This window comes from Syngnathus acus, chromosome 16 (genome assembly GCF_901709675.1).
Source record: "Syngnathus acus chromosome 16, fSynAcu1.2, whole genome shotgun sequence".
NCBI classification, from domain to species: Eukaryota; Metazoa; Chordata; class Actinopteri; order Syngnathiformes; family Syngnathidae; genus Syngnathus; species Syngnathus acus.
The window spans coordinates 13504298-13526225 of NC_051101.1; the positions used below are offsets into that span (position 1 = coordinate 13504298).

Below are 21928 nucleotides of genomic sequence, written 5' to 3' on the forward strand. Positions count from 1 at the left end.
CATTATTCATTCATCAATCGCACACACGCACAAAGCCACGCCCCTTTAACGCTCCGGCGTTTTGCGACACTGACCTTTGCTTTACGGCAGCGTGAGAAGCAACACCGAACATGTGAAGAAAAGGAGCGAAAAGAAGGAAAATCAAAATAAGATTCCAAGTGAGTTGATATTTCAACGTTCACCACGATCACGCAAAACGTATCTCGGTCGCTAACGTGGGTATGATGTTACTTTGCCGACCGTGTCGAGTGGGATTAGTTGATGCCTTGCCTGTGCTAACGCTAGCCTAGCCTCGAACGCTAGTTCGTCTGTAAATTAATATTTTATTTTTATCTGTCAGATAGTCGGATAAATAATTATTTCTTTAAATAAGTTTGTCTACGTTTGCAACGCGAGGTAATGAAGGCACAATGTAGCTTTGGAGTCACTAAATAAACCTGTTAGCAACAAATGTGTGACACCCTTGTCAACAGTGCACCAAATAATTTTTCAAAAATGTATCATTCTAACCTTAGGTGAGTTGGTCCCGTGACAACAAGCAAAAAGTCCACAACGATGTTACTTTATGTAACTTTGAAACCTCTTATAACCATAATATTGTACCATAATGGTTACATGGTGGTATCGTTTGATCGTATTACAAGAGTACATTTGATTACGCTTGCTAGTATGTTAGGAGAAAGTGTTTGTGATGTAAAACAAGAAAAGAACAAGTATTTAGTGCCTAGTGCCAAAAAACGAACTCCAAAATGTTGTGTTTACAGATGGAGAACTACAGTAAGGTTCACAGTACGGAGCAGCCGTCCGTGTGTCCATTCGGCCTTGTCGCCGATACGCCGGAGGTGCGCGTCAAAGAAGGCAGCAAGATCCGCAACCTGCTCCGCTACGCCCTGAGCCGCGTAGAGACCAAACCCCAGGCAGAAAAAGATGGTGAAGGCGAGGTCGATGAGGCTCCGCCTGGCCGCCCCCTCTGCCGCCAGCTGGTATTCACGGCGAGCGGCAAGGGCGTGTCAAAAGCTATCACGTGCGCCGAGGTGGTTAAGCGACGTGTCCGGGGCCTGCATCAGTTGACCTCGCTGGCCAGCACCACGCTGACCGATGTGTGGGAGCCCCTGGAGGCGGCCGTCGGGCTGGACGGCATCACCGTCAGCAGGAAGCTGCCCGTCATCTGGATTCTCCTCTCTAAGGACCCACTGGACCACAACCTGCCTGGGTACCAGGCGCCTGGACGCTGCGACAACCTTTGGACTCGGGATGAAAAGGAGGAGGTGGGAGCATACAAGAGGAAGCGGGGCGGAGGCCGAAGCGGGGACGGCAGAGGAAGAGGCGGAGGACGCTACGCAGGAAGTCCTCGAGACTTGAAAGGACCCAGATGATAAAAAGCAGCGAGGGTTGTTTGGGATAAGATTGCAAAGGGGTGGAAAATTTTCATAGGAAGTTAAGTCGAAGCATTTTGGAGCTGCACCGGTGTCTTGATTTACAACTATTTCGCTGATGAGTTTTATAAATTATGAACTGCGGCTTGTTATTGTTTTTTTTTTTGGTTTGTGTATGAAGCCAAACATCTGATTCTGGTGAGCATTGGACACTCCAGCGCCCCCAAAATTAAGGACGCTAAAATAGGCTTGATGTCATGTGACTCATGTAAGTGTCGACCAGGTGAAGCATTAAAGCGTTCCAACCAATTAGTTGAAAAGAAGATGCACGGCCAAATCCCTTATTTTCATTTTAGCTCGAGGAATGGAACGCAGAGGGGAGTGCCACTCTTGGTTCGCGGGGTCCCTCTAGTGGTAGACAAAAGATTAAACCAATGTGACCTTTTAACTGCAGTTTTAGTGGCATCCTCTTGCCACCCTGGTGAGGACAAGCGGTATACAAAATGGATGGCTAGAAAATGACCAACGTGACAACTGATATGAATGTTTTCCCATTTTCTTTATTCACACACGACATTTAAATAAATTAAAGGTGCAAACGTGCGTTGTATCAACATCGTCACAGTGGATTTTGGTCTTCAAAAAAAAAGACAGTTATATATACATGTGAGTTGTACATTCTATTGCCTTGACATTGTCCCCTCATGTTGTAGATCAGGACCAGGGTCTCCACAAGCTCCCCGCCATGTTAGGCCTCTTTTGAGGCGTGGTGTTGAAAAGGATGACCCTGGAGGGACCCCCAATAGTCGGAGGGGAGCAGGAGGGCCACGAAGAAGATGAGGAAGCTGAGTCAGCCATCGCTTTGCCGTCAGAATGCAGAAAGTGGGCAGCCCTCTGCAGGCAGGAGGAGAAGCCATGTTGGTAAGAGTGAAGCACCTGCTTCATGTTTCCTTTGTTGACATGTTGCTGCAGGAAGTAGACGGTGTGCTCCAGGATCTCTGCTTTCTCCATCCTGCGCCCACCACCGGCTAACTGTCGAACAGAAGCAGGCAGCAGCGCACACACAGTTTTAGATATACACACGCGCGCTTTTAAACACACTTTTGGAAGTAGGTTCAACACTTTCGACTACGACGTAGTAACTCTGAAAAAAAGACTTGACTAATCACCACCGCAATGATCAATATTCATAAAATATTTCATAGAAATGTATTAATACAACTGAACTGTACTTATGTAGTCTACTTGATGAAAAGAAAGTTTGAAGCTATTTTTGTATAACTAAAGACTAAATGTAATTGCCTCTTCTGCATACCACTAGAGGGCGCCCGCGTACCACCATTTTTTAACAACTGTTAAAAAAGATTAAAGATTAAAGTCCCAATGATCGTCACACACACACCTGGGTGTGGTGAAATTTGTCCTCTGCATTTAACCCATCCCCGTGTGATTTTAATCCATCCCCTGGGGGAGAGGGGAGCAGTGAGCAGCAGCGGTGCCGCGCTCGGGAATCAGTTGGTGATCTAACCCCCCAATTCCAACCCTTAATGCTGAGTGCCAAGCAGGGAGGCAATGGGTCCCATTTTTATAGTCTTTGGTATGACCCGGCCGGGGTTTGAACCCACAACCTTCCAGTCTCAGGGCGGACACTCTACCACTAGGCCACTGAGCTGGTAGAAAGCAAATAAAAATGTCAGAACGTTTTAAAAGAGGGGTGAAAAATCAAACTCAGATGAGCTGTTTAAAAAAAAAAGCCCAAACTTTTAACCCTAGTGCTCATCAAAGAAAGTTTGAAGCTATTTTTGTATAACTAAAGACTAAATGTAATTGCCTCTTCTGCATACCACTAGAGGGCGCCCGCGTACCACCATTTTTTAACAACTGTTAAAGCAAATAAAAATGTCAGAACGTTTTAAAAGAGGTGAAAAATCAAACTCAGATGAGCTGTTTTAAAAAAAAAAAAAGCCCAAACTTTTAACCCTAGTGCTCATCATATATTTGTTGAAAACTAACCTTCAAGGATGAATGTACCTTTCAAGTACATATTAACTTTAGTTAGTACAAAAGTCTCATATAAACGTTATATTTACTTGTGGTGTAAGCAAAAGAGTTTTGAGGTTCTCCAAGCTTCTGTTTATTCTTTCTCGTCGTCGTCTTTCTATCAGAGGTTTTAAGCTCTGTGGAAGACAAATAGCATCAACATTTTTCCTGATTATTATTATCATTGTGCGCGCTAATAATTAGCAAAAGTCCACGTACCTTCTTGTCTGTATTTGCATGCTCGCGATGCTGAGACATCATCATGACTGGAATCCAACAAGAGTGCAAGTTGAATGTGGTCCACGTGCTCCATTATACCTCTATAAAAAGTCACCACAGGCTCCACCCACTTTCTCTCCACACTCTTCTTTCAAATCATCGAATTGTGTGTCATATTCATCTACAAACAGTACTTTTTTTTAGGTGGAAATGTTAAACTATTTCCCTTATATTTTAAAATGCAGTAAATTATTTCCCAATATGTTCTTTAGTCTTTGTGAAAAATGATTGCACTTGCACAAAGGTGATCCGTATTCGGACTCGGCGCAGGTCTATACTGGACTCCTTCTATTATTTTTCTTATTCATTCATGTAAAACACGATTTGTTGCATGTGCCAACAGGACCATCCACTAATCCACGGGCACGTGGACGTAACCCCCATCAAAGCCAGCCGACCCCCACTCAAGCGACACGCGCCCCCTGAGAGGTGAGACCAGCTCGTGCTGCATTAACATCTGTGAGGGAAAAAAAAGAATGGGGGGGGTCTTGTCGGCGTCAAGGCATCCGGCTTATACAACGTAAAGCTTGCTTGTGTGTGTGACAAAAAACACCTCCAAGAGGAAGCCAGCAAAAAAAAAAACTGTGCGTATTTTATGCTCACAAAATCAAACTAGAAACGACACGGTTGTCTTTTGCGCATGTGAATTGAAACCAAAGGTGTTTACCAAACACATGCATATATTCACACACAATTTTGTTTTTAATGAAAAAGAAAAATCACAACCGAAACCTGTGCGTAAAACGTGCGTAATAGTGATTTACGCGCATTTGACATAATTATGTAATCATGTGCTCGATTTTATCGGCAAACAAGACTTTATGCAAAGATGTAATTTGTATTATGAAACAATGTCACAATAAATGACTTATTTTGGCTATGCACATTTATTGCGAATGCATCCGAATATATTTTCGAGTGTCGAAAATGATGTCAGTTGACCACATCTACCTCCTTTTTTTCCCCTTCCTATGAACACGCGCGCATTGTTTGTCATGAATTTGTAACCTTTCTCCGAATAAACGTCATTGCCGTCGCGTGCGAGCTTGCCTGCGTGGCGCGCCTCGTGGAACGGCGCGTGCGCGTCTTTTCAATTCAAGTGTGACTGAATGAACGTGTGACTGAAGCCATTCCCGCACTTTGTTCGCTCGCACCTCTTGCACGATGAGAAGCGACTGCTTTCCGTTCTCCCATCGTCACACCCACAATTCAACATTTGTCTCCACATCGGCCTTGTTTGCATATATTGTCACACAAATTCTAGCCCACCTTTAATATTCCAATAGGCTTAAGCACCCTGCGGTCAGGTCTTTTTGCTTTTAAATTTCAAAAATATCTATGAATATATGTTAGTGAATAATGAAAAGTATTAGTCTCACTAATAATGTTTGAAGTGGTGCTAAAATGTTTAAATAAGCTTTTGCAGCAACTTTTATTTAGTTATTTATTTGCGCATGTTGAGCTAATGATCCGTGAAAATGTATTAGCATTTGAGCTATTTAAGAACATGTAATTGTGGAATTACTGAATATACGAATACTTATTCCACGGCATAATAATTCACAACTAAATGAATTCTGGGACCATTCGATTATTCCACTCCCAATTTCCTGTTTTAATGATCTACTATGTATTAATTTCGGCATAAACAACCCTTCAAATGTCGCTTTAGTATTTGGAAACAGCAAATAGGCTAACTAACACTTGATGTAAATGAGTAACACTTCATTTATGGCTTCCTGCACGACAGGAATGAGAAGGGCCGCCGAGTGGCGTTCCCACGGGACACACTTCCATTGTCCGCTTCTTTCCACAGAAGACGCGTTAGAACACGCACTCGACATTTGCATCTGTGGGTGAAGTGTGTGTGAAGTTGCAAAAGCCCCCCGGACTACTTTAACGATGTAGCCTAATCACATCCAGAAAAAAATCTTGTAACATTATAATTAAACCGAGGAACAGTTTTTTTTTTTGTTTGTTTTGAGTTAGTTTTCACAGCTATGACCATTTTTTTCAAATTACATTTTGGGTGCGGAATTCAAAGCTCGTCTCACGTCAAATTTTTGAATGATGCTGGTTTTCTTAAAATAGTAAATATTGGCGCGCACCTCAGAGGCGGTGACTCATATTTAACATAAGTTTGATTGTGATTGGTTCATTTTAAACATTATCCCGTTTATATGTTTTTAATGTTCCTCTTGAAAATGTTTAGATTTTATTAGTCGTACAGTTTATTGATCACGTTACTGGTAAATAAAAAAAAAAAAAAGATTTTACATGGTCCAATTTTTTAATACGGCACAATATGAAATACAACATGTTTTATACTGTATGGATAAAAGTATTCATCCTGGTTAAAAGAAAGCACACATGCTATTTATCTGAATTTGAATGAAATGTGTTTATTTGACAAAAAAAAAAACAATAGAGGCTCACCATAGGGAGACATGGAGAATAAGTTAGTGTGCAAAATATACAAGTTATATATTATCATTAGGATGGACCGCAGAGGTTGTTTGTGACTCATGGACGTGAGGGTGGGGCCCCTCGTACTTTAAAGCAGCTGGAAATGAGATAGGACACTTGATTATGATCCACGCCCGGGTTGCTACGCTTACGCGCGTGTGTGATGACTCACTCACCTCTGAAGCGGACACATGTCGGGCGCGCCAGCATCCAGCAGCCATCCCAAGCAGCACTATATACACATCTATAGTGGGTTCACATATATACACAGCAGCGTACAAATGACGTCTTCAAACTATTTACATCATCAACTTGACAGATAATGTATACATGGGGGAGAGGGGGGTTTGGGGGTGGGGAGTCATCCTTTAGGGCCAGGGCCTCCACACGCTCTGGCCCAGAGAGGGCCCCTCGGCCGGAGGGCTCTCCATGCACGTCCCCAGCCACTTTTGCCCCTGAGCGGGGGTTCTGGAGGGCTGAGCCGCCGCCGCCGCTGCCGCTCGCCTGTGTCTCAGCAGGTGGAGGATGGAGGAAGTAGAGGAGGATGAAGTGGAAGAGGAGCGTTGGATGAAGGAGGCATCCAGGGCCAGCCACAGGCCTTTGCCCTCGGGCCCCAGGAAGTGGGCGGCTTTTTGCAGGCAGCTGTGGAAGCCTTCTTGAAAGGAGCATTGCTGTGGTTGTGGGCCAACACTTGCTTTGCTGCTGCTGTTGTTGTGGAGGAACAGGACCGTGTGCTCCAAAATCTCCGTCTTCTCCACGCGACGCTGGGCTGCACCCTGGAGCAACACACGTATGTTCTTTTATTACTGTTAATTTATTATCAGGCATACATATTGTCCTCACTATAGTGGAAACTACAGCAGTTGGTTTTGGGCAAAAAAAAGACCAAAAAAAAAAATCACATTTACACTTCTGCATCATTTAAAGTCATGAAAGTGTGACCCATGTGAGATTTGAACCCAGAACCTTGCGACTGTGAGGCAGATGCGCCAATCACTAGGTCACCCGCTGCCATTTTTTTTGACGAATGACGCTAACGTGCATGTTTTTGAGCCATGAAAGAGCACGGAGAACATGCAAACTCCACACAGGAAGGAAGGAAGGCCTGAAACGAGATTTGAACCCAGAACAGTGAGGTAGACGTGCTAACCACTAGGTCACCGTGCTCCCCTCCATATGGCTTCAATTTGAGTTCTTATGTTGCCTTTTTACCTGCTCCACTTGTTGCGGCTCCTGCATCAACATGCTCCTCAAACGCTCGAGACTGTGGTTCATTCTCTCACGTCGACGCTTCTCCACTTGGGATTTTAGAAGCTGCAGAGAGAGAGTATACAATAAAAAAAGTAAATCTTTCATATACATGCTAAACTACACTTTTCAAAACGAATATCATCGTTCAAATATTGTGTATGAAAAATACTGTAAGCTATTTCAAGTGCTTCTTTACCTTTCTTTCGCGGATAGCATCCTCTGCTTCCTGCATGAGCTTCATGATTCAATCTTCTTCTAACTTTAGGAGTCTTCTGGTGTCAGAAAAAGGATGCAACTAAGCCTAGTTGCTTGTTTTATACTCTGTCCGCTCAAGCCCCGCCCATTTCCCAACAGCCAATCACATGCCACCTTGACAAATCCATTCTTTCTGTCACGCTGCCTCAGACTTTACATTTTACTTTTATACTAGATTAATTGAGCTCCCTCTAATAATTCCGCACAAGTTAGTGCAATAAATCCGCTTAATGGTTAAAAAAAAAAAAAAAAAACCTCGGCGCTCCAGTATGCAAAATAAATTCCGATTTTCTTGTAGCAAAGCAGCCGAAACGTCTCTCAATGCATAATTCAATACAAGTAAATAAGATTAAGATATTTTCTACTGTGTGAAGCCTTATATTAATTATTTCGCAAACGAATAATAACTAACAAGCGTACTGCAACGATCTGATTTTGCATGTCCGTTGCCGTGCGCGTGCGGGCCAAATTAACATGAACACGTTTGCATTCACACTTGTAAAATCCACGCGTGCCATCTGCATGTGTGCCGCGTGCTGGCGCGCCAAATTTTCCACGCGTGCATGTGAATCCTTTTGAAGTGGAAGTGCGGCGGTGGGAGAGCGACGCCACCGTGTCAAAGACCCCCAAGGTGTGACAGTGGGAGAGTGACCAGCAGACGTGGGGAGGTGTGACTGGTTCACACTTGAATCGAAATGACGTGCACGGGGCGTCGGGCTATTTTTCACGAGAAGGCAATAATTTATTGAGGAGTAGTGCTCCATGAAAATAAATAATGTCGGTGGGATGTAGTAACATAACGTTGTTTTATAATACATCGCTTTAATGGCAGTTTAAAAAAAAATGTTGGGCAGTTCAGTCTATAAATAAATAAATAAATAGATAAATAAATAAATATGCATGTACATAAAATTTCGAGGCGTTTGAGATTTTATTTCGTTATTTTAAACATTTGGTAACGGAAGTTTAAAATGGGGGGCATTTGGCTGCTATACATCAAACGAGCAGAAGGTGGCGCCATTTAACTTAGAGAGTAATTGGACGCAGGCGACCAACTGTGCTTTTTCAGCAAAACCGTCGCTTAAAAGCGAGATTAAAACTAATTCATCACATTTTCAGAGCAATTCAGTGCACTCGATATGATTTATTTCCCATTCCTTATACTTTTGTCGCTGTTTTCCTCATTCCAAGGAGGGAAGGCGCCATTACGGCGTGCCTCACCTCCATTCACGAGTGCTTTAACGAACCGGACCATGACTGACCATTTAGAAAGTCGGACTTTTCCGCAGGCGTACCTAAAACTACCCGTGTTCGTCCATTCCGCGCTACCGCCGCTGGAAAAGCTCCACTTGTACCCGGTCAAAGCTAGCGGCCTCGAGCCTCTACCCAGGCCCGTCCGAGAGCGCCTGCTCCCTGGGCCAGCCAGGCCACCAGGCCCGTCGGGTCATCGCACCGTGAGGACCTCATGCAAAATGGACAAAATGCTCGTCCGAGTGCCCAAGAGCATCCTCGGTGTTGGCGAAATAAATCAGCTCAAACTGGGATCATGTCAAGCAACAAAATCGTCCAAGAATTATATTTATTTCCTTCATGGACTCGACCAGTGTGGAACCAAACGACAGGTGAGCTTTTAGGGGACAACAGTAACTGTTGTACACTCATTTATGTTGACCACCATTCATCACAAAGTCTACAAATAATGCCTTTATGAAATTAACCGTTTTATGGGTAAGTCAACAAATAGCATAACTCAATGATCTGGTTAACATCACCTGGCGACATGTTCGCAAAATGGCGGTGAGGCCTACAATTGTTTGTTTTGTTTCTGCTATTTGAAGTTAGATGAAGTCGTTTTTTGTACTTTGTTTGTATCAAATGTTCAGCTCGCTGACTAAAAGTGTGATATTTGTATTATTTATGAGCCTTGACGTCATCTATGTGCGAAACACTGGTTACGTCATTATTTGAGCAACTGAACTGCTTCAAATAACGAACGTACTGGTCTATTACTTTCTATGTTAATTGTGTACAAACTATTGTAGGTGTGGTACTGTACTCAACAAAAGAAAAAAAACACAAATCCATTTTTGTGGCATCCAGCGTCTATTTTGATTCTGACAATTCACTTGTTTTTTGCGCAGATGATTAATGGACACATGACCTATTCGAACACACTGCAGTACAACCCCGAGATGCACCTTGGCCTAATAAGGAGATCCGTGCCCTTTGTGATGCCCGTTGTCTGCAATTACACCAGGTGACTGCCACAACACAAGTCTGACATTATGTTTCGCTGTTATTAAAATGACTATTTTCTTTGGCCTTTATAGGTATCAATATTCCTACAAAGTTGGCTACCTTCCAAAAATGCGCATGCGCCACATCTTCAAAGCAATGAGGAACAGAGCCAATTTTATCCTGACACCACTGAACGGTAATCTCCTTTGCCTCTTGAAATAACTTTGAAGAATCGACATAAATGGGGAAAGGAGAAAAAAAACAACTAGGAGATGTGATCATATTCCTTGTGTTGTATTTGGCAGCTCGGTGGGAAAGGTTCTCTCCGTCTGATAAGTACATCCTGGGTGAGCCCATGCACTTTGAGGTCGAGGGTCCGTCTGTGCCCCAAGACATGAGGCTGTATGTCCACTCGTGCTATGCCACACCCAATAAGTCGCACACCTCCAAGCCTCAATTTCCGGTTGTGAAGGATTTTGGGTAAAAAAAAAATCGTCAAGCACAAAATGGATGTGTACTTTTGAACAAACAGACTTCCTCCAATGATGAAGGTGCATGATTGAAAGCAAGTATGGTCGCTCCAGATTCATCCCATACAAGAACAACGTTGTCCGATTTTCCGTGGATGCTTTCTACTTCCGAGGAATGACAGACCAAGTGAGTTGCATTTTGCGACCTATTCCAGGATAAACCAATTGACCGCCAGTAAATTTCTGGTCCATTTTACAGCAACTCTACATGCACTGCACCATGTCGGCTGAAAGTGACGTTCCCACTCCGACGGCAAAGACCTGCAACTACGACACAAACTTAGGAAGGTCGGTTTTCTTTTCTTTTTAGTTTTTTTACTGCAGATTTAATGAACTACTTGGACATCTTTGAAATGAACTATTTCTACGACCATTTTGCTTCCTCCTAAGATGGGTGGAGCTCCATGGCTGGGACTGGGTGTGTGCCTGCTGTGACTCCAGCTGTGGCTCTGCTGCCGGTTGTGAGAAATCTATTTTAAAAATATTTTGCATTGTACCTTTATTCGTTAATAGCACCAACAAAATTCCTTATTGACATATCTTCCCATTTTCCAGTGAGCGAAGTAACCACCAGCAGAGGGTGGAAAGTGCAGCCAAGAGGGCAACCATTCAAAAACCACAAGAGGAAGCAGCCATTGTTCTTCTCCACTACCACCACCACCACCACGACAGCAGCACCTTCCGTGGTGAAGACCACCTTGGAGGTCATTCAAGGCCCGACCACACCGCGGCTCCAACTGATTGATGCGACAGAGTTAAAGTGGCCGTTTGGCGGGAGAGGTGTGGAGTGGGTAGAGGAGGAGGAGCAGGTGATGGAGGAGGATATCTTGGAAACCTATCCAGACTTTGACATCATCAAACATTCCCACGGTAAACAAAAACATTCTTAAAGCATGCAAAGAGCGGGCTGGGCTTTAATAAACACAATTGTGATGACGTTCTTGTGCTTCATCCAGAGCCTAAAGTGAAAGGCGTGGAAAAATCCCGGATGAAGATACTGACGCTGAAGACTAGCCGAGAGGCGACGAAGCCTGAAGCGATGGGTAAGGTGGCAGACTGGGAGTGGGAGGACGAGGAGATGGTCAAGAAGGGTTCCGCTGTGGTGGAGGTCATCAAAGAACCTCGCCGAACCTTTGAAGATATCTTTGAGTTTGACGAATAAAGCCCAACGCCGCAACCACAGGAGTCTCATTGTTAGCTACAGGGAACATTTATTAACATGAGTAAATGACGCCTTGCTACATAACGGAAGATTCTGTACAATTTCTTTTACAAAAGTCTTGCAAGTCAAGTTTCCGCCGCCAGCTATCAAACAAGTTCTTTGCGGTGGATTTAAAAAGTCTACACACCCCTGTTCAAAGCCAGTTTCATTTTTGAAAGAAAAAAAAAAAAAGATGAGACCTAGATGGATGACCTATAAAACCTAATTGACAAAAATATCTTAGGGGAAGCAAAAATCTACAGCTGATATAATGCAGTTGCACAAGTGTGCACACCCTCTTCTACCTGGGACGTGGTTGTCTTAAGTAATAACCAGTCACATATTAAATGGGACTCAATGCACACCTGTCACAATTTAAGGTGCCCCTGATCAACAACAAATTAAATTCATTTGTTTTAATAGTTGTTTCCTTTTGTGCCTTTTATCAGAAAGTAAATAAATGTGTGTCTGTAGAGAAAGCTAAAATTCATTTGGTGTTGATCGGAGCCACTTGGTGGCACTCCTATTTAACTTGAATGTGATTAATCCTCACCTCATCCACGTAGCACTTTTCAGAGGTACATTAGATCAGTAGTTCATTTTTACTTCCCTTTTTTTAACAAACTAAAAAAAAAGGGTGGAAAGAGTTTTGAAATGAAGGATCTCACTTGCTTTGGATGTGTCGACTTTTTCTATCCGCTCTACTCAGAGAAGAGAAACTTGGTTCCATAATTGAATACAGTAAATACAGCGTGTCATCAGTATATTCATATAATATCCCAGGAAGAGTATACAGGCGTCCGTTTGTCCCTCGTGTCTGTCCGTCCAACCTACTTTCCAGCAAGAATGCCCGTTTTAGAACAAAACTCATCTTCCCCTTTTTGGAATGTGTGTGCGCTCAGTAATATGAGCTCAGGTGGGAATGGGTGGCGGGATGTCTGTTCATGGCCGCCCCGGGGTAGATGGGGCTGCTGGGCGAGTTCCAATACGTGGACGGCGGGCCGAAAAAGTTCCCGGGCGAGACGGGCATGGGCGGCGGCGGGTGGCCCGTCATGAAGTTCATTTTGGGCTGGTGGCTGTGATAAGGCTGCACGTAGGACATCTCCGTCTGGTACTTGACCATGCCGCCGCCGCCGCTGTCGGCCGCCTGGTGGTTCTGGTGCGTCTGCGAGATGCCTTGGAAGTCAAACTTGTAGGCGTAGCGCTTGCCGTGCACCTTGGTCATGATGTTCTTGTCGTAGTAGTAGCGCAGGGCCCGGCTCAGCTTGTCGTAGTTCATGTTGGGCTTGCTCTTGCGTTCGCCCCAACGCTTGGCCACCTCGTCGGGGTCGGTCATCTTGAACTCGCCGTTGGTGCCCTCCCAGGTGATGATGCTGGCGTTGTTGCTGTCCGACAGCAGCTCCAGCAGGAACTGCCACAGCTGAATCTGCCCTGAACCTGTCCAGAAGTTGTGTCTCAGTATCAAGTCATGTAACTGGCTGGACACATCTATCGTGGCAGGAAGCATGAAAAAGTCTCAAGGACTGGTGCAAACATTTACAGGAAGTCAGACATTTTGTTTTGAAGCAGCCGTTTAAGATCCAAAAGTACAACAACAACAAAAAAATCAGCCTGTGATATCGGTGTCACTACTGGACAGGAAATTAGTGGACATGTCTTTTCGTCACAGGACGCACGATGAAGTCTCAAGGACCTATGCACAACACTATGTCGGCCATTTTAGTTTGATGTCGACATTTTGGGAGCGGCTAAATGGTGTCATGGTTTGGTCGTCATTTTAAGCGTTTGCCATAAAAAGTGGGTTGAGTGGAAAACATGCATATTATATGATTACTATCCCCGTATTTAAATCAACAAATGGGACCTTTTCACTGTTTGATATATTTTTGGACAGTGACCTTACCCACAGGCCTTTGGGCGCTGAGGTCAGGCAGCTTGTGCGAACTGTGCCTGCCTGTTCGGTTCTTGGACGAGCGGGCGGCTTGGCCTTCTGTGAGGAGGAAAAGAGCAAGGCAAAAGGTCACAGACGTCGCCTCCGCCTGTAACGTTTATGCCAGGCTCTCACTTTTTTCTTTTTTCTTGCAATGCCATCACAGACAGTGCAAAGGCCCCATTTGTTTTGTTCCACCTATTCTACGATAGTTTCCTTACCTGGGTTTGCTAGACGGCTGCTAATGGGCCCTAATGTCTGATAGGGGTCTGTAAAGAGTAACAAGAAGACATTACAGGTGGCAGTGAAGGAAGCAGGGCCATTTCACTAACTAAACAAAAACCATCTTGCCTCTCAGTTGAATATACACGAAACAATAAATGACGCTACTTGGGCTACTAATCGATAAATACGATGATATACACTGCACACCCACTAAACGCAATATTGGGTCGCATCGCTAGGTGGCAGCATTGCAGCTTACGTCACTCAACGTGAGTAGTGTTGCTTTCTTTATAAAGTGATATTCTCCACTTTTCTGTGGCTATACAAATGTTACTTTGCTAATTGGAACAAGCGCGTGGTGTTTTTGTTACTTTTAATGTTCGAGCAAGTGTCACTTAATGGGTCACCAGCCTCTATTTTTATTTCTTTGTTTCAAATTGGCCTATTACCATTAGCGTGGTGTCCATTTTTCAGGCCAGATCATTTCATGGCCTTCGCATTAGCTGCACTTCATGATGTGTTCTTTTCAGTATGTTTTCAATGAATCAAACCTTGGCCGATTCTTGTTACTGGTTCTGTCACTCTGCTGTGTTGATGCTCCATGGCGGTACCTACCAAGAAGGAAGACGGCAGCCGTTTTGACATGTTGGAATGAATCATGTCCATACGTTGATTTCTTACCTTTGGGCACTACCGTCATGCCGTTTGTACTCCAGCTGTTCCTGCGGCCAATCTCATCAAAACTGCTTTCTGCGCACAACAGAACAATGAGACTGATGAGTACGGCGGACGGCACCAGGCGTGCGCTTGCAGAGCATCAGCAAAATCTTTTGAAGTGGCCATTGAAGCTCGGGCGGGAAGGAAGTCCGTAAATGGGCCAACGGGACGATAAGAAGTCAGAAGGTCTGGAGATGACCCCGTCGTTTCTTGGGTGAGCTTTCTTTTGTTTAAGCCATCTCTGTCTCCACCAGATTGTGAGTTGTGTCCCAGCAGTGCGACCTACAGCGAGCCTCCCCCCCCTCACCCCTACTTCCTGTGCCATTGCAGCTGCTTCCTGCCTGAAACGGCCTGTTGAGTTTGGGATTCATCAGTCGGGGCCAGTGTTGTGCCAAGGAACCTCCTTCGACTGGTGAAACTATGTAACACGGCTCTGAACTCTCGGCGCATTGTTTCTTGAAGCCTGGCTCGTTCCCGCTCTCTTGTTTGGTTGCGATAAGCGGAGAATTTGCTAATCATGGTCGGACGATACAAGCAGAACCTCTCGTTGGTCGTTCAGGGTGGGACTTTCATTTGGGGAACGGGAATTGAAGAACACCACGCTTAAGTTTGGGCTCATGAAGCAATATAAACTCGATCCAGGCATTTTCGATAGAGATCCGATGGAACCTCGTTTAAATGAGACGAGTCGTGGGCTGATTACCAGTTTGATGTCGATTGTTGGCTTGCGGACTCAATGGTGAGTCCGTGTCATGTTTCGGGGACTTCTCAGTAGGTCGATGGAGATTTGCAAACTGTTGTTGGCAAATAAAAACAAGTCTCACCAGCTTTGACCTGAAGTCGAGGCTGCGGTGCCGGCGGCTGCGGCGGCGGTGCCGGCGGCGGTGTGTTGGTGGAGACGGTCGTGGAGTACGAGAAAGTTGGACTACCTGGCGGGAAAGACCAAGAAGACTAAAGTGAACCACCAGTATGCAATAATGTCACCTTATAGTTTGGAACCACGAATAGATTTGGTAGTCCAACTTAAAAATAGCCCGAGGCAGGAAAAGGGCGTGGCCTTACTCTGCCGGAGGTAATTGAGGTGCGAGAGCAGGATGTCAGCGTTATAGGCGGACGTGAGGTGCATCATGTCCTCTTTGGTCAGCTTGCACAAGGCCTTGCCGTCCAGCGCTTGGAAGAGCATGACGTCCACTTCCTCTAGGACGTACTCTTTGATGGCCCAGTCCAACCACTGACGCACATGGTCCTGTGTCCACACCTCGGGATCTGATATTGGGAAGAGAGTGGGAAGTCTCGCGTTAATGTATTTGTCCATGGCTGGGATCTTTATTGTTGATTCAAATTTAGTCACCGCTGTCGATTCACTTGAAATGATTTGACCATGAGGACTTTGATTATACCAGTCAAATTGGACTCCATTTGAATATCTTGATGTCCAGTCCGAAAATGTGTCACGGCAGGAAGGGTTGAGTCATTTCCAGGAACAAAACAATGAGCGCACCTTTGATGGTGCGCTGGCTGCCGACGGCGTCCCCGCATGCCAATTGTTAACACTCACAATGCCGTGTGGCAATATCCACATATTATGACGCAACTCCTCGGTGAGTCTCATCTGATCCCTCAGTGACTTGTATGGGGAAAAGTCCGACTGACTCATTGAAACGCTCGCCGTCACCCAACTTAGCATCGTCTGTTAAGGTCCAATTCAAGTTGTAGCAAAAGGTTCCGATAGAAATGATTGTGGAGTGACCGGGCGGGTCCGATGCTCACCTGCCGGTACGATGACGCGCTTCTCCTCCGTGGCGGTAATGCTGGGCGGGGTGACGTTGGGCGGGCTGACGCGGGCTTCCGGGTACGAGGGCTGGTACGGCATGGGCACGCCGTCGTTGCTCATGTGGCGGGAGCGCTTTGTCACGCTGCAGTCCACCGGGGACTCGTGGCTACGACACACCGAGGGACGATTTAGCACAAATAACAACAAATGACTGAAGCAGGTCATTTTAAAAACTCCTTTTTCATGGTTAATATCTTTTTTTTTTTTAAATTAAGTTCAGCTACAAAGGGATTTTGATTCCGTTGTGACCCCGCCTTGACTCACTTAGTTCCGTTGACATGCTCGCTTCTCTTCTGTGCCGTGGCGGCGGCGGCGGCGGCCGGCCAGTCGGGTTCAGCGGGCTCGGGGCTCTGCTTGAATCCGCACGGCGACGTCATCTCAGTCTTCATGTGCATGGTGGTGGTGTAGGGCGGCTCGTATATGGGCTGGTCCTCGCTCACCACAGACAGCGCTTCCTGTGCAACACAGCCAGTGGGTCAGTGCATGGCTATTTTAACACACTTCCTGGTTACCTTAATTATCGCCATTGGTAAAATGCTCAGTGGTTCATTTGTTGTTGTTGTTGTTTTTTTGCCATGGTTACCCCAGATCTTCGCCACCTACACTAGTTCACCAAAAAAAAACCTTTGGTTGATTTCCTACTCAATTACTGTCAGAAAGGATATGCTGAGGTGTCAATGCAAATGCTGAAATGTGAGATGACAAGTCTTTGAAAAGCATCAGTGGTCTTTGACCGCAGCGCAAGCGAGTCATAGGGTTGGGTTTGCGGCGCGAGTAGGTGGGGTCCAACGAAGCTTTCAGAGCTTCTGCGTAAGCTTCAAGATGGCAAGATGCGTTGATGCGCCTGCGCGTAGACCACAACAACTACGACGTCCGGAGCCTGAGAAGCATGTTTGTTTAGAGGAGCCCAGCATTGTCTTTTGGGCCTCGCACGTCAGCGGTGTGCTTTTTCAGCGGCCGACAGGAAACCCGGCCGCCATGTGCAGCAGAACCTTTTGGCACGGGCCCACGGAGAGGAAGTTGAAAAGATGTGGGTCATTTGAAATCTGCAAAACACCCTGTGGTCAAGGGTGGTGGTGGTAGGGGAGAGGCAAGGTCATCCCACAGCCAAACCATTGTTGTTGTTGACTTAGCTCGTCTTGTAGCTTTGTCGTGACCACTATTAACGCCTTCTTTTATAGTAAAAAAATAAATAAAAAAATGGAACAGTTGCCAATTAGTTACTTGGTTAGCTTGTCGCCTGTTAGCCGATTCTGATTCATGTACTAGCGCATGGAGCACTGTGACAACTTGAGTCAAATATTAGTGTGCAGAAGTGAGAAAAGGGCCCGAAACCGGCACCAAACAGCCTACATTAGATACGACTAATCCTCAAGAGTAGAGAGCGCAGCAGTTGTTTTTCCATCACTCGCTGGCTAACCACAAAGCACAAAAAGCACCGCTAATGCAACGGCCTCTTGGAGACGAAGCAGAGCTGGCGCCGCCTTTTTGAGCCCTGAAAAGCTGCAACAAGCGTCGTGTGTTGTTGTAAGAGAGAGCAACTTCCACACAAGTCACCAGCGACATATTGCATCACAGCCAACCACACCGTCTTGCCCAAAACAGAAGCGCTGCTCAAGGCCCAAAAATCAATCTTCGTGGCCCAAATCAATCTGACTGTTGTAAGTTGTTGAGAGTATCGATTGCTTTTGACACAAGAGGGTGGGAGATGCGATTGTCAGGTGTTAAACTTCGCACCCCTGTTCCGCCTTTCCGGCATCTGATAACTGCCTCCCAAGGAAAATGGCTGTCTTGTTTATACTCAGCAGCAACATGTGACCAATAGGCAACACACAGGTATGGAATACACTTTTGCAAAAGATGATTTTACAGGAGTAAAGTTTTTGCCTGGGGGGTAAAAAAACAAACGTAATATTATGAGGACATTTTTTTAATCAGAAAAATTATTTTCTGAAAATAATGTTAGACATTTAGTGAAAAATGCTCTCATTTTATTTTAAAACTTGTTTTCAAGTCATTTAACATGAGAATAAGTGAAAACCTGGACATAATTGTTAGTCAAGTTAAAAAATTACAAAATGAGTTTTATTTTTTGACCGTAAAATGTATAATTGCGACGTATTATGAACTTTGATTTTTTAACAGGAATAAAAATGTGATTGTTAGATTTTTTTAAATTTTTAACAAAGATTGTCAAAATGTTAAGAGAATAAAAACTTATTTTACCAGTGGGATTTTTTTTTGCGAGGTATAAACTTTAAAGATTATCATGATACGTTCACTAAACTAGGCCAAAATATTTTAGTTCCAAAGAAAGCCAATTGTTTTCTAACACAATCTTATGAGAACAGAAAATTTTACAAAAAACAATCCAAACTTTTATAGCCGTGTAAGTCATGATTTTACAACAAACTTGTTTTGTTAAATAATAATAATAATTTTTATTTACAAAATGGTGGAAATATCACTGTATCAGATTTGTATTTTTTCGTCACTTGGATTTGGGGGGAGATTTTTGAGGAAATGAAGAATAGAATTTAAAGACAGATCACTTTTTCTATGTGAAATACTAAAGTAATGTTTTAAGGAGCCTCTTTTAATTTCACCCTATTATTTGAAACAACAAAATCCACATCCTTTTGTGGTTTTAACCGAAGCCATGCTGTCCATTTTTTGAGGTGATTTTTTTTTTCTGCAAGCAGTACGAGTTCTCTGACAAAGTTGTGCAAAGGTTACGAGCATGTCTGAGGCCCAAAAAAAAAGCAGAAGTAAAAGTTAACTTGAGCTGATTTTGCAAACTGTGTGTTTTTCCCCCTTTGCTAAAAGTTCTCTCCAGTCGTCGACCAAAGCTTTTTATTTTTCCTCCTCATTTTTATACTTTGAAAATGTTTTAAACTCTGTGTCTCTATGGTCCAGGCAGCCGGAAATATGTGCGGAAAGTCTGAGGTTTGAGACAGGAAGCCTGCTGAGTTGAGATAACGACACCTGACGAGCGCTCCCGTTTGCAGCTATAAATTAGACTTAAAATAAACCCCACCAAACACACGCACGCACACACACACAATCGACGCGAGAGAAAACTTTGCGGCAGGCCATTGTGTGCGAAAGAATGTGCATGTGACACTTTTTTTTTTTTTTTTTTAAACGTGAAAACCCATTCCAATTAAAACATCGTTTTTTCACTGTCAAATTCGTTAATATACAATATAATACTAGTCACATCGTTATCACGCGAGACACGCCTTTATTTTGAAAATATCTCAAATAGGACTTCCTCAATCTATACAGAGGCCTTTTTTTTGTAAAGCCAAAAACCGTTTGGAATAAATCAAATATAGAATTATTAAGTGTTGTTTTATAGGAGGCGTTTCAAAAATACATATATATCAAATGTTTTTTGTTAGCGATGTAAAATCGGCACTTTTTAGACTGCTTTTAAACTCTCGTTCGAATCAAAAAGTCAAAACAGTCGTAACATAATGAAATAGGAGGATCAACAGAAATAAAATACCGCTTTTGCACGTATTTGGTCTCCCAGTGGCCATCCACGATGCCCTGAGGGACACCTGCCGCTCCATTGTTGCGCACAGCTTCGACGCTTCTCGCTAAATTGCGCTCGTAACCTCTTTGGTAAAAAAAAAAAACCCTGAAAATCCACGCGTCGTGTCCGTGCCGGTTCGGTTCGGTTGCGGCGGTGTAGTATAAAGAACAACAAAAGTGATGAGATAAATAACGGCCCGCTGAGAACGAGAAGACTATAGGGAGAAAAAATGGGGTGTTGTTTTTTGGGTGCGCACGCTAATTAGTGTCCCTTTGGATGGCGAGCGTAGAGGGAAAGCAAGAGATGCGGCTGTTAAGTTGTGTTTTTCTAGCACCGACATACAACCACGAACGGGAAGGAAGAGGAAATTTTGTACAAGAAGGAAAGAGTGCAGAGGACTCTCTCACTCGCGGTGTGGGTGGAAGAAGGCTTCGGGTCGTGCGCGTGGAAAGTCCACGACAACTTCAACGCACGTCCTTACCTTTATGGTGCAGTCCATATTCGAAGCGGCTTGCTCATTGAACGCGTCTCTTTCTCGTGCTTTTCTTTTTTAGCTGCTCAATTATTTGCGGGCTTCAATTGACGCTGAGGTGCATTGACTCGATGGCGCAAACCATTGTGGTGCTTTTTTTTTTTTTTTCTGCTCGCGCACCATAAACCGGATGGCAAGCTTTCTCTCTCTTGCTCGCTCTCTTTCTGTAAAGTGGGAAGTGAAGTCACCCTTGCGTTCAAACAACAAATTTTCAGGGCAAGGAGCCACGTGATCTCAGTTTAGATTGAAGATTAGTTATGATCGCTCTGTAGCAAGGAGAATTGGAAATAATTGAATGACACTTAATCCAAATGGTATATGATGTGTTGAGTTTGGGTTCAATTTTAGATCAACCCAGGCTGCTTGGTCGATTTGACCTCAACTTCCTGGGTCGGTCCAATTTTTTCAAAGCCAAAACAAAAAAAGTCAAAGAAAAGAAATTGGATGTAGTTGTGAAACATTATTGATGAATCCACCTGTTTTCATCCATATCAACGGGCGCCCAGTATGCTTTCGACTCAAAATGACGTCACAGTTGCGTAAGGTTACGACCAATCCTGCTCAATTTGCGAATGTCACATGACCAAACCCAGAAAACAGGTGAGCCGCCATTAGGCAAAATGGCCGCCCATTGATATGGTTGGAAGTGGGTGGAGTTTCCAGCTTTAAAAAAAAAAAATAATAATAATACAATTATTTTTTAATTAAACAAGATTTTAATGACTGGCTGAGTGTATCTACCCTCACTCAAGGTCAGCTTGTATTGTCGGGAAAATAAGACTTGTGTGCCCAACTTTGATAGGTAAGTAACCTGAATTTCTGGCAACATTTCAAAGCACACAAGTGACTTGTCACACTAAAATATGTCTTGAGTGTTCCCAGAATAGCTGCTTGGATGTTTACGTGCGGCGTCATTTTCCAGGTGATGCCTTTTGTTGATCCCAGCTTTCCTGTCAGACACAATGAAGGAACATTCCCTGGCAACTTCTTTTGCTTTGTGATCCTCTCCACTGACTCACTCTGTCTGTCTGTCCGTCTCCAGCCAAGTTCACACGCGTACAGAAATGCGGCGAGTGTTTCACATGAGAGCCGTAATAAAGCATCGCGCGATCTGAAAAAAATTGCATCCGTGTGAAAACGGCAGGAAAGTCTCAGGTATCAACATTTTCTCCGAGATGGGGGTGGCCATGGCCATCACTGGCCACCACCTAGCTCTGCCCCTGGTAACACTTGATGTTAAAAAGTAGCGTCGTGTCATACTGTCTATTATAAGCCAACTCAGTTGCATCATTTACAAACACAGATCCCACAACGAGAGGAAAATGATATCATTATTCATTTTAGGGGAAAGAACGGTCCCTAAACTCCCTCGGTTGGGTCTGTGCCGGTGCTGTGTTGGGATTCCTAAACTGCTCGTTGCCGGCAGTTAATCAGCCCGCCTCTTGTGTAACCTTAGCCGCCTTTTTGCCAGCCAGCCAGGCCGAGGAGGGGCTCCCCAATCACGACTCAGCGA

The 21928-nt window shown here is 44.4% G+C and overlaps 4 protein-coding genes across 7 annotated transcripts; 2 read left to right on the forward strand and 2 right to left on the reverse strand.

Annotated features, from left to right (window-relative positions):
* The first annotated feature begins 38 nt into the window (after window positions 1-38).
* rpp25l (ribonuclease P/MRP 25 subunit-like) lies at window positions 39-4277 on the forward strand. Its single transcript, XM_037273008.1, has 3 exons — window positions 39-158; window positions 765-2297; window positions 4039-4277. The coding sequence occupies exon 2, from the start codon at window positions 765-767 to the stop codon at window positions 1374-1376; it is 612 nt and encodes a 203-aa protein (XP_037128903.1). The 5' UTR covers window positions 39-158; the 3' UTR covers window positions 1377-2297; window positions 4039-4277.
* Window positions 4278-6112: 1835 nt separating this feature from the next.
* Window positions 6113-7697, reverse strand: her7 (hairy and enhancer of split related-7). The gene is made up of 3 exons (XM_037273011.1): window positions 7609-7697; window positions 7374-7475; window positions 6113-6937 (listed from the first exon to the last, which is right to left on the reverse strand). The coding sequence occupies exons 1-3, from the start codon at window positions 7651-7653 to the stop codon at window positions 6530-6532; spliced, it is 555 nt and encodes a 184-aa protein (XP_037128906.1). The 5' UTR covers window positions 7654-7697; the 3' UTR covers window positions 6113-6529.
* A 1173-nt stretch (window positions 7698-8870) lies between these two features.
* Window positions 8871-11607, forward strand: LOC119135442 (zona pellucida sperm-binding protein 3-like). Its single transcript, XM_037273017.1, has 9 exons — window positions 8871-9289; window positions 9809-9924; window positions 9998-10101; window positions 10211-10385; window positions 10457-10562; window positions 10635-10723; window positions 10826-10896; window positions 10991-11305; window positions 11392-11607. Exons 1-9 carry the CDS (start codon window positions 8921-8923, stop codon window positions 11595-11597), a joined length of 1551 nt encoding a protein of 516 aa, XP_037128912.1. The 5' UTR covers window positions 8871-8920; the 3' UTR covers window positions 11598-11607.
* A 19-nt stretch (window positions 11608-11626) lies between these two features.
* On the reverse strand, window positions 11627-20554 carry fli1rs (Fli-1 proto-oncogene, ETS transcription factor-related sequence). Of its 4 annotated transcripts, XM_037274781.1 has the most exons (10): window positions 20365-20554; window positions 16607-16797; window positions 16279-16448; window positions 15571-15774; window positions 15333-15437; window positions 14473-14541; window positions 14343-14402; window positions 13788-13835; window positions 13540-13626; window positions 11627-13073 (listed from the first exon to the last, which is right to left on the reverse strand). In XM_037274781.1, the coding sequence occupies exons 1-10, from the start codon at window positions 20380-20382 to the stop codon at window positions 12535-12537; spliced, it is 1491 nt and encodes a 496-aa protein (XP_037130676.1). In that variant the 5' UTR covers window positions 20383-20554; the 3' UTR covers window positions 11627-12534. The 4 variants fall into 4 exon arrangements, with proteins under 4 accessions (XP_037130676.1, XP_037130677.1, XP_037130678.1 ...); XM_037274782.1 differs by lacking the exon at window positions 13540-13626 and having other exon boundaries at window positions 11627-13124; XM_037274783.1 differs by lacking the exon at window positions 13540-13626 and having other exon boundaries at window positions 20365-20551.
* Window positions 20555-21928: the final 1374 nt, after the last annotated feature.

What these genes read in the sequence shown, in the direction of transcription:
- rpp25l (XM_037273008.1), top strand. Translation starts at nt 765, where the DNA reads ATGGAGAACTACAGTAAGGTTCACAGTACGGAGCAGCCGTCCGTGTGT.
- her7 (XM_037273011.1), bottom strand. Translation starts at nt 7,653, where the DNA reads ATGAAGCTCATGCAGGAAGCAGAGGATGCTATCCGCGAAAGAAAG. An exon ending in ATGCTATCCGCGAAAGAAAG is followed by an intron (nt 7,476 to 7,608) that starts GTAAAGAAGCAC and finishes CTCTCTCTGCAG; the next exon opens with CTTCTAAAATCCCAAGTGGA. An exon ending in AGCCGCAACAAGTGGAGCAG is followed by an intron (nt 6,938 to 7,373) that starts GTAAAAAGGCAA and finishes GTGTTGCTCCAG; the next exon opens with GGTGCAGCCCAGCGTCGCGT.
- LOC119135442 (XM_037273017.1), top strand. Translation starts at nt 8,921, where the DNA reads ATGACTGACCATTTAGAAAGTCGGACTTTTCCGCAGGCGTACCTAAAA. An exon ending in AGTGTGGAACCAAACGACAG is followed by an intron (nt 9,290 to 9,808) that starts GTGAGCTTTTAG and finishes TTTTTTGCGCAG; the next exon opens with ATGATTAATGGACACATGAC. An exon ending in GTTGTCTGCAATTACACCAG is followed by an intron (nt 9,925 to 9,997) that starts GTGACTGCCACA and finishes TGGCCTTTATAG; the next exon opens with GTATCAATATTCCTACAAAG.
- fli1rs (XM_037274781.1), bottom strand. An exon ending in GCGCGTCATCGTACCGGCAG is followed by an intron (nt 15,775 to 16,278) that starts GTGAGCATCGGA and finishes TCCCAATATCAG; the next exon opens with ATCCCGAGGTGTGGACACAG. An exon ending in TCGACTTCAGGTCAAAGCTG is followed by an intron (nt 14,542 to 15,332) that starts GTGAGACTTGTT and finishes TGTTGTGCGCAG; the next exon opens with AAAGCAGTTTTGATGAGATT.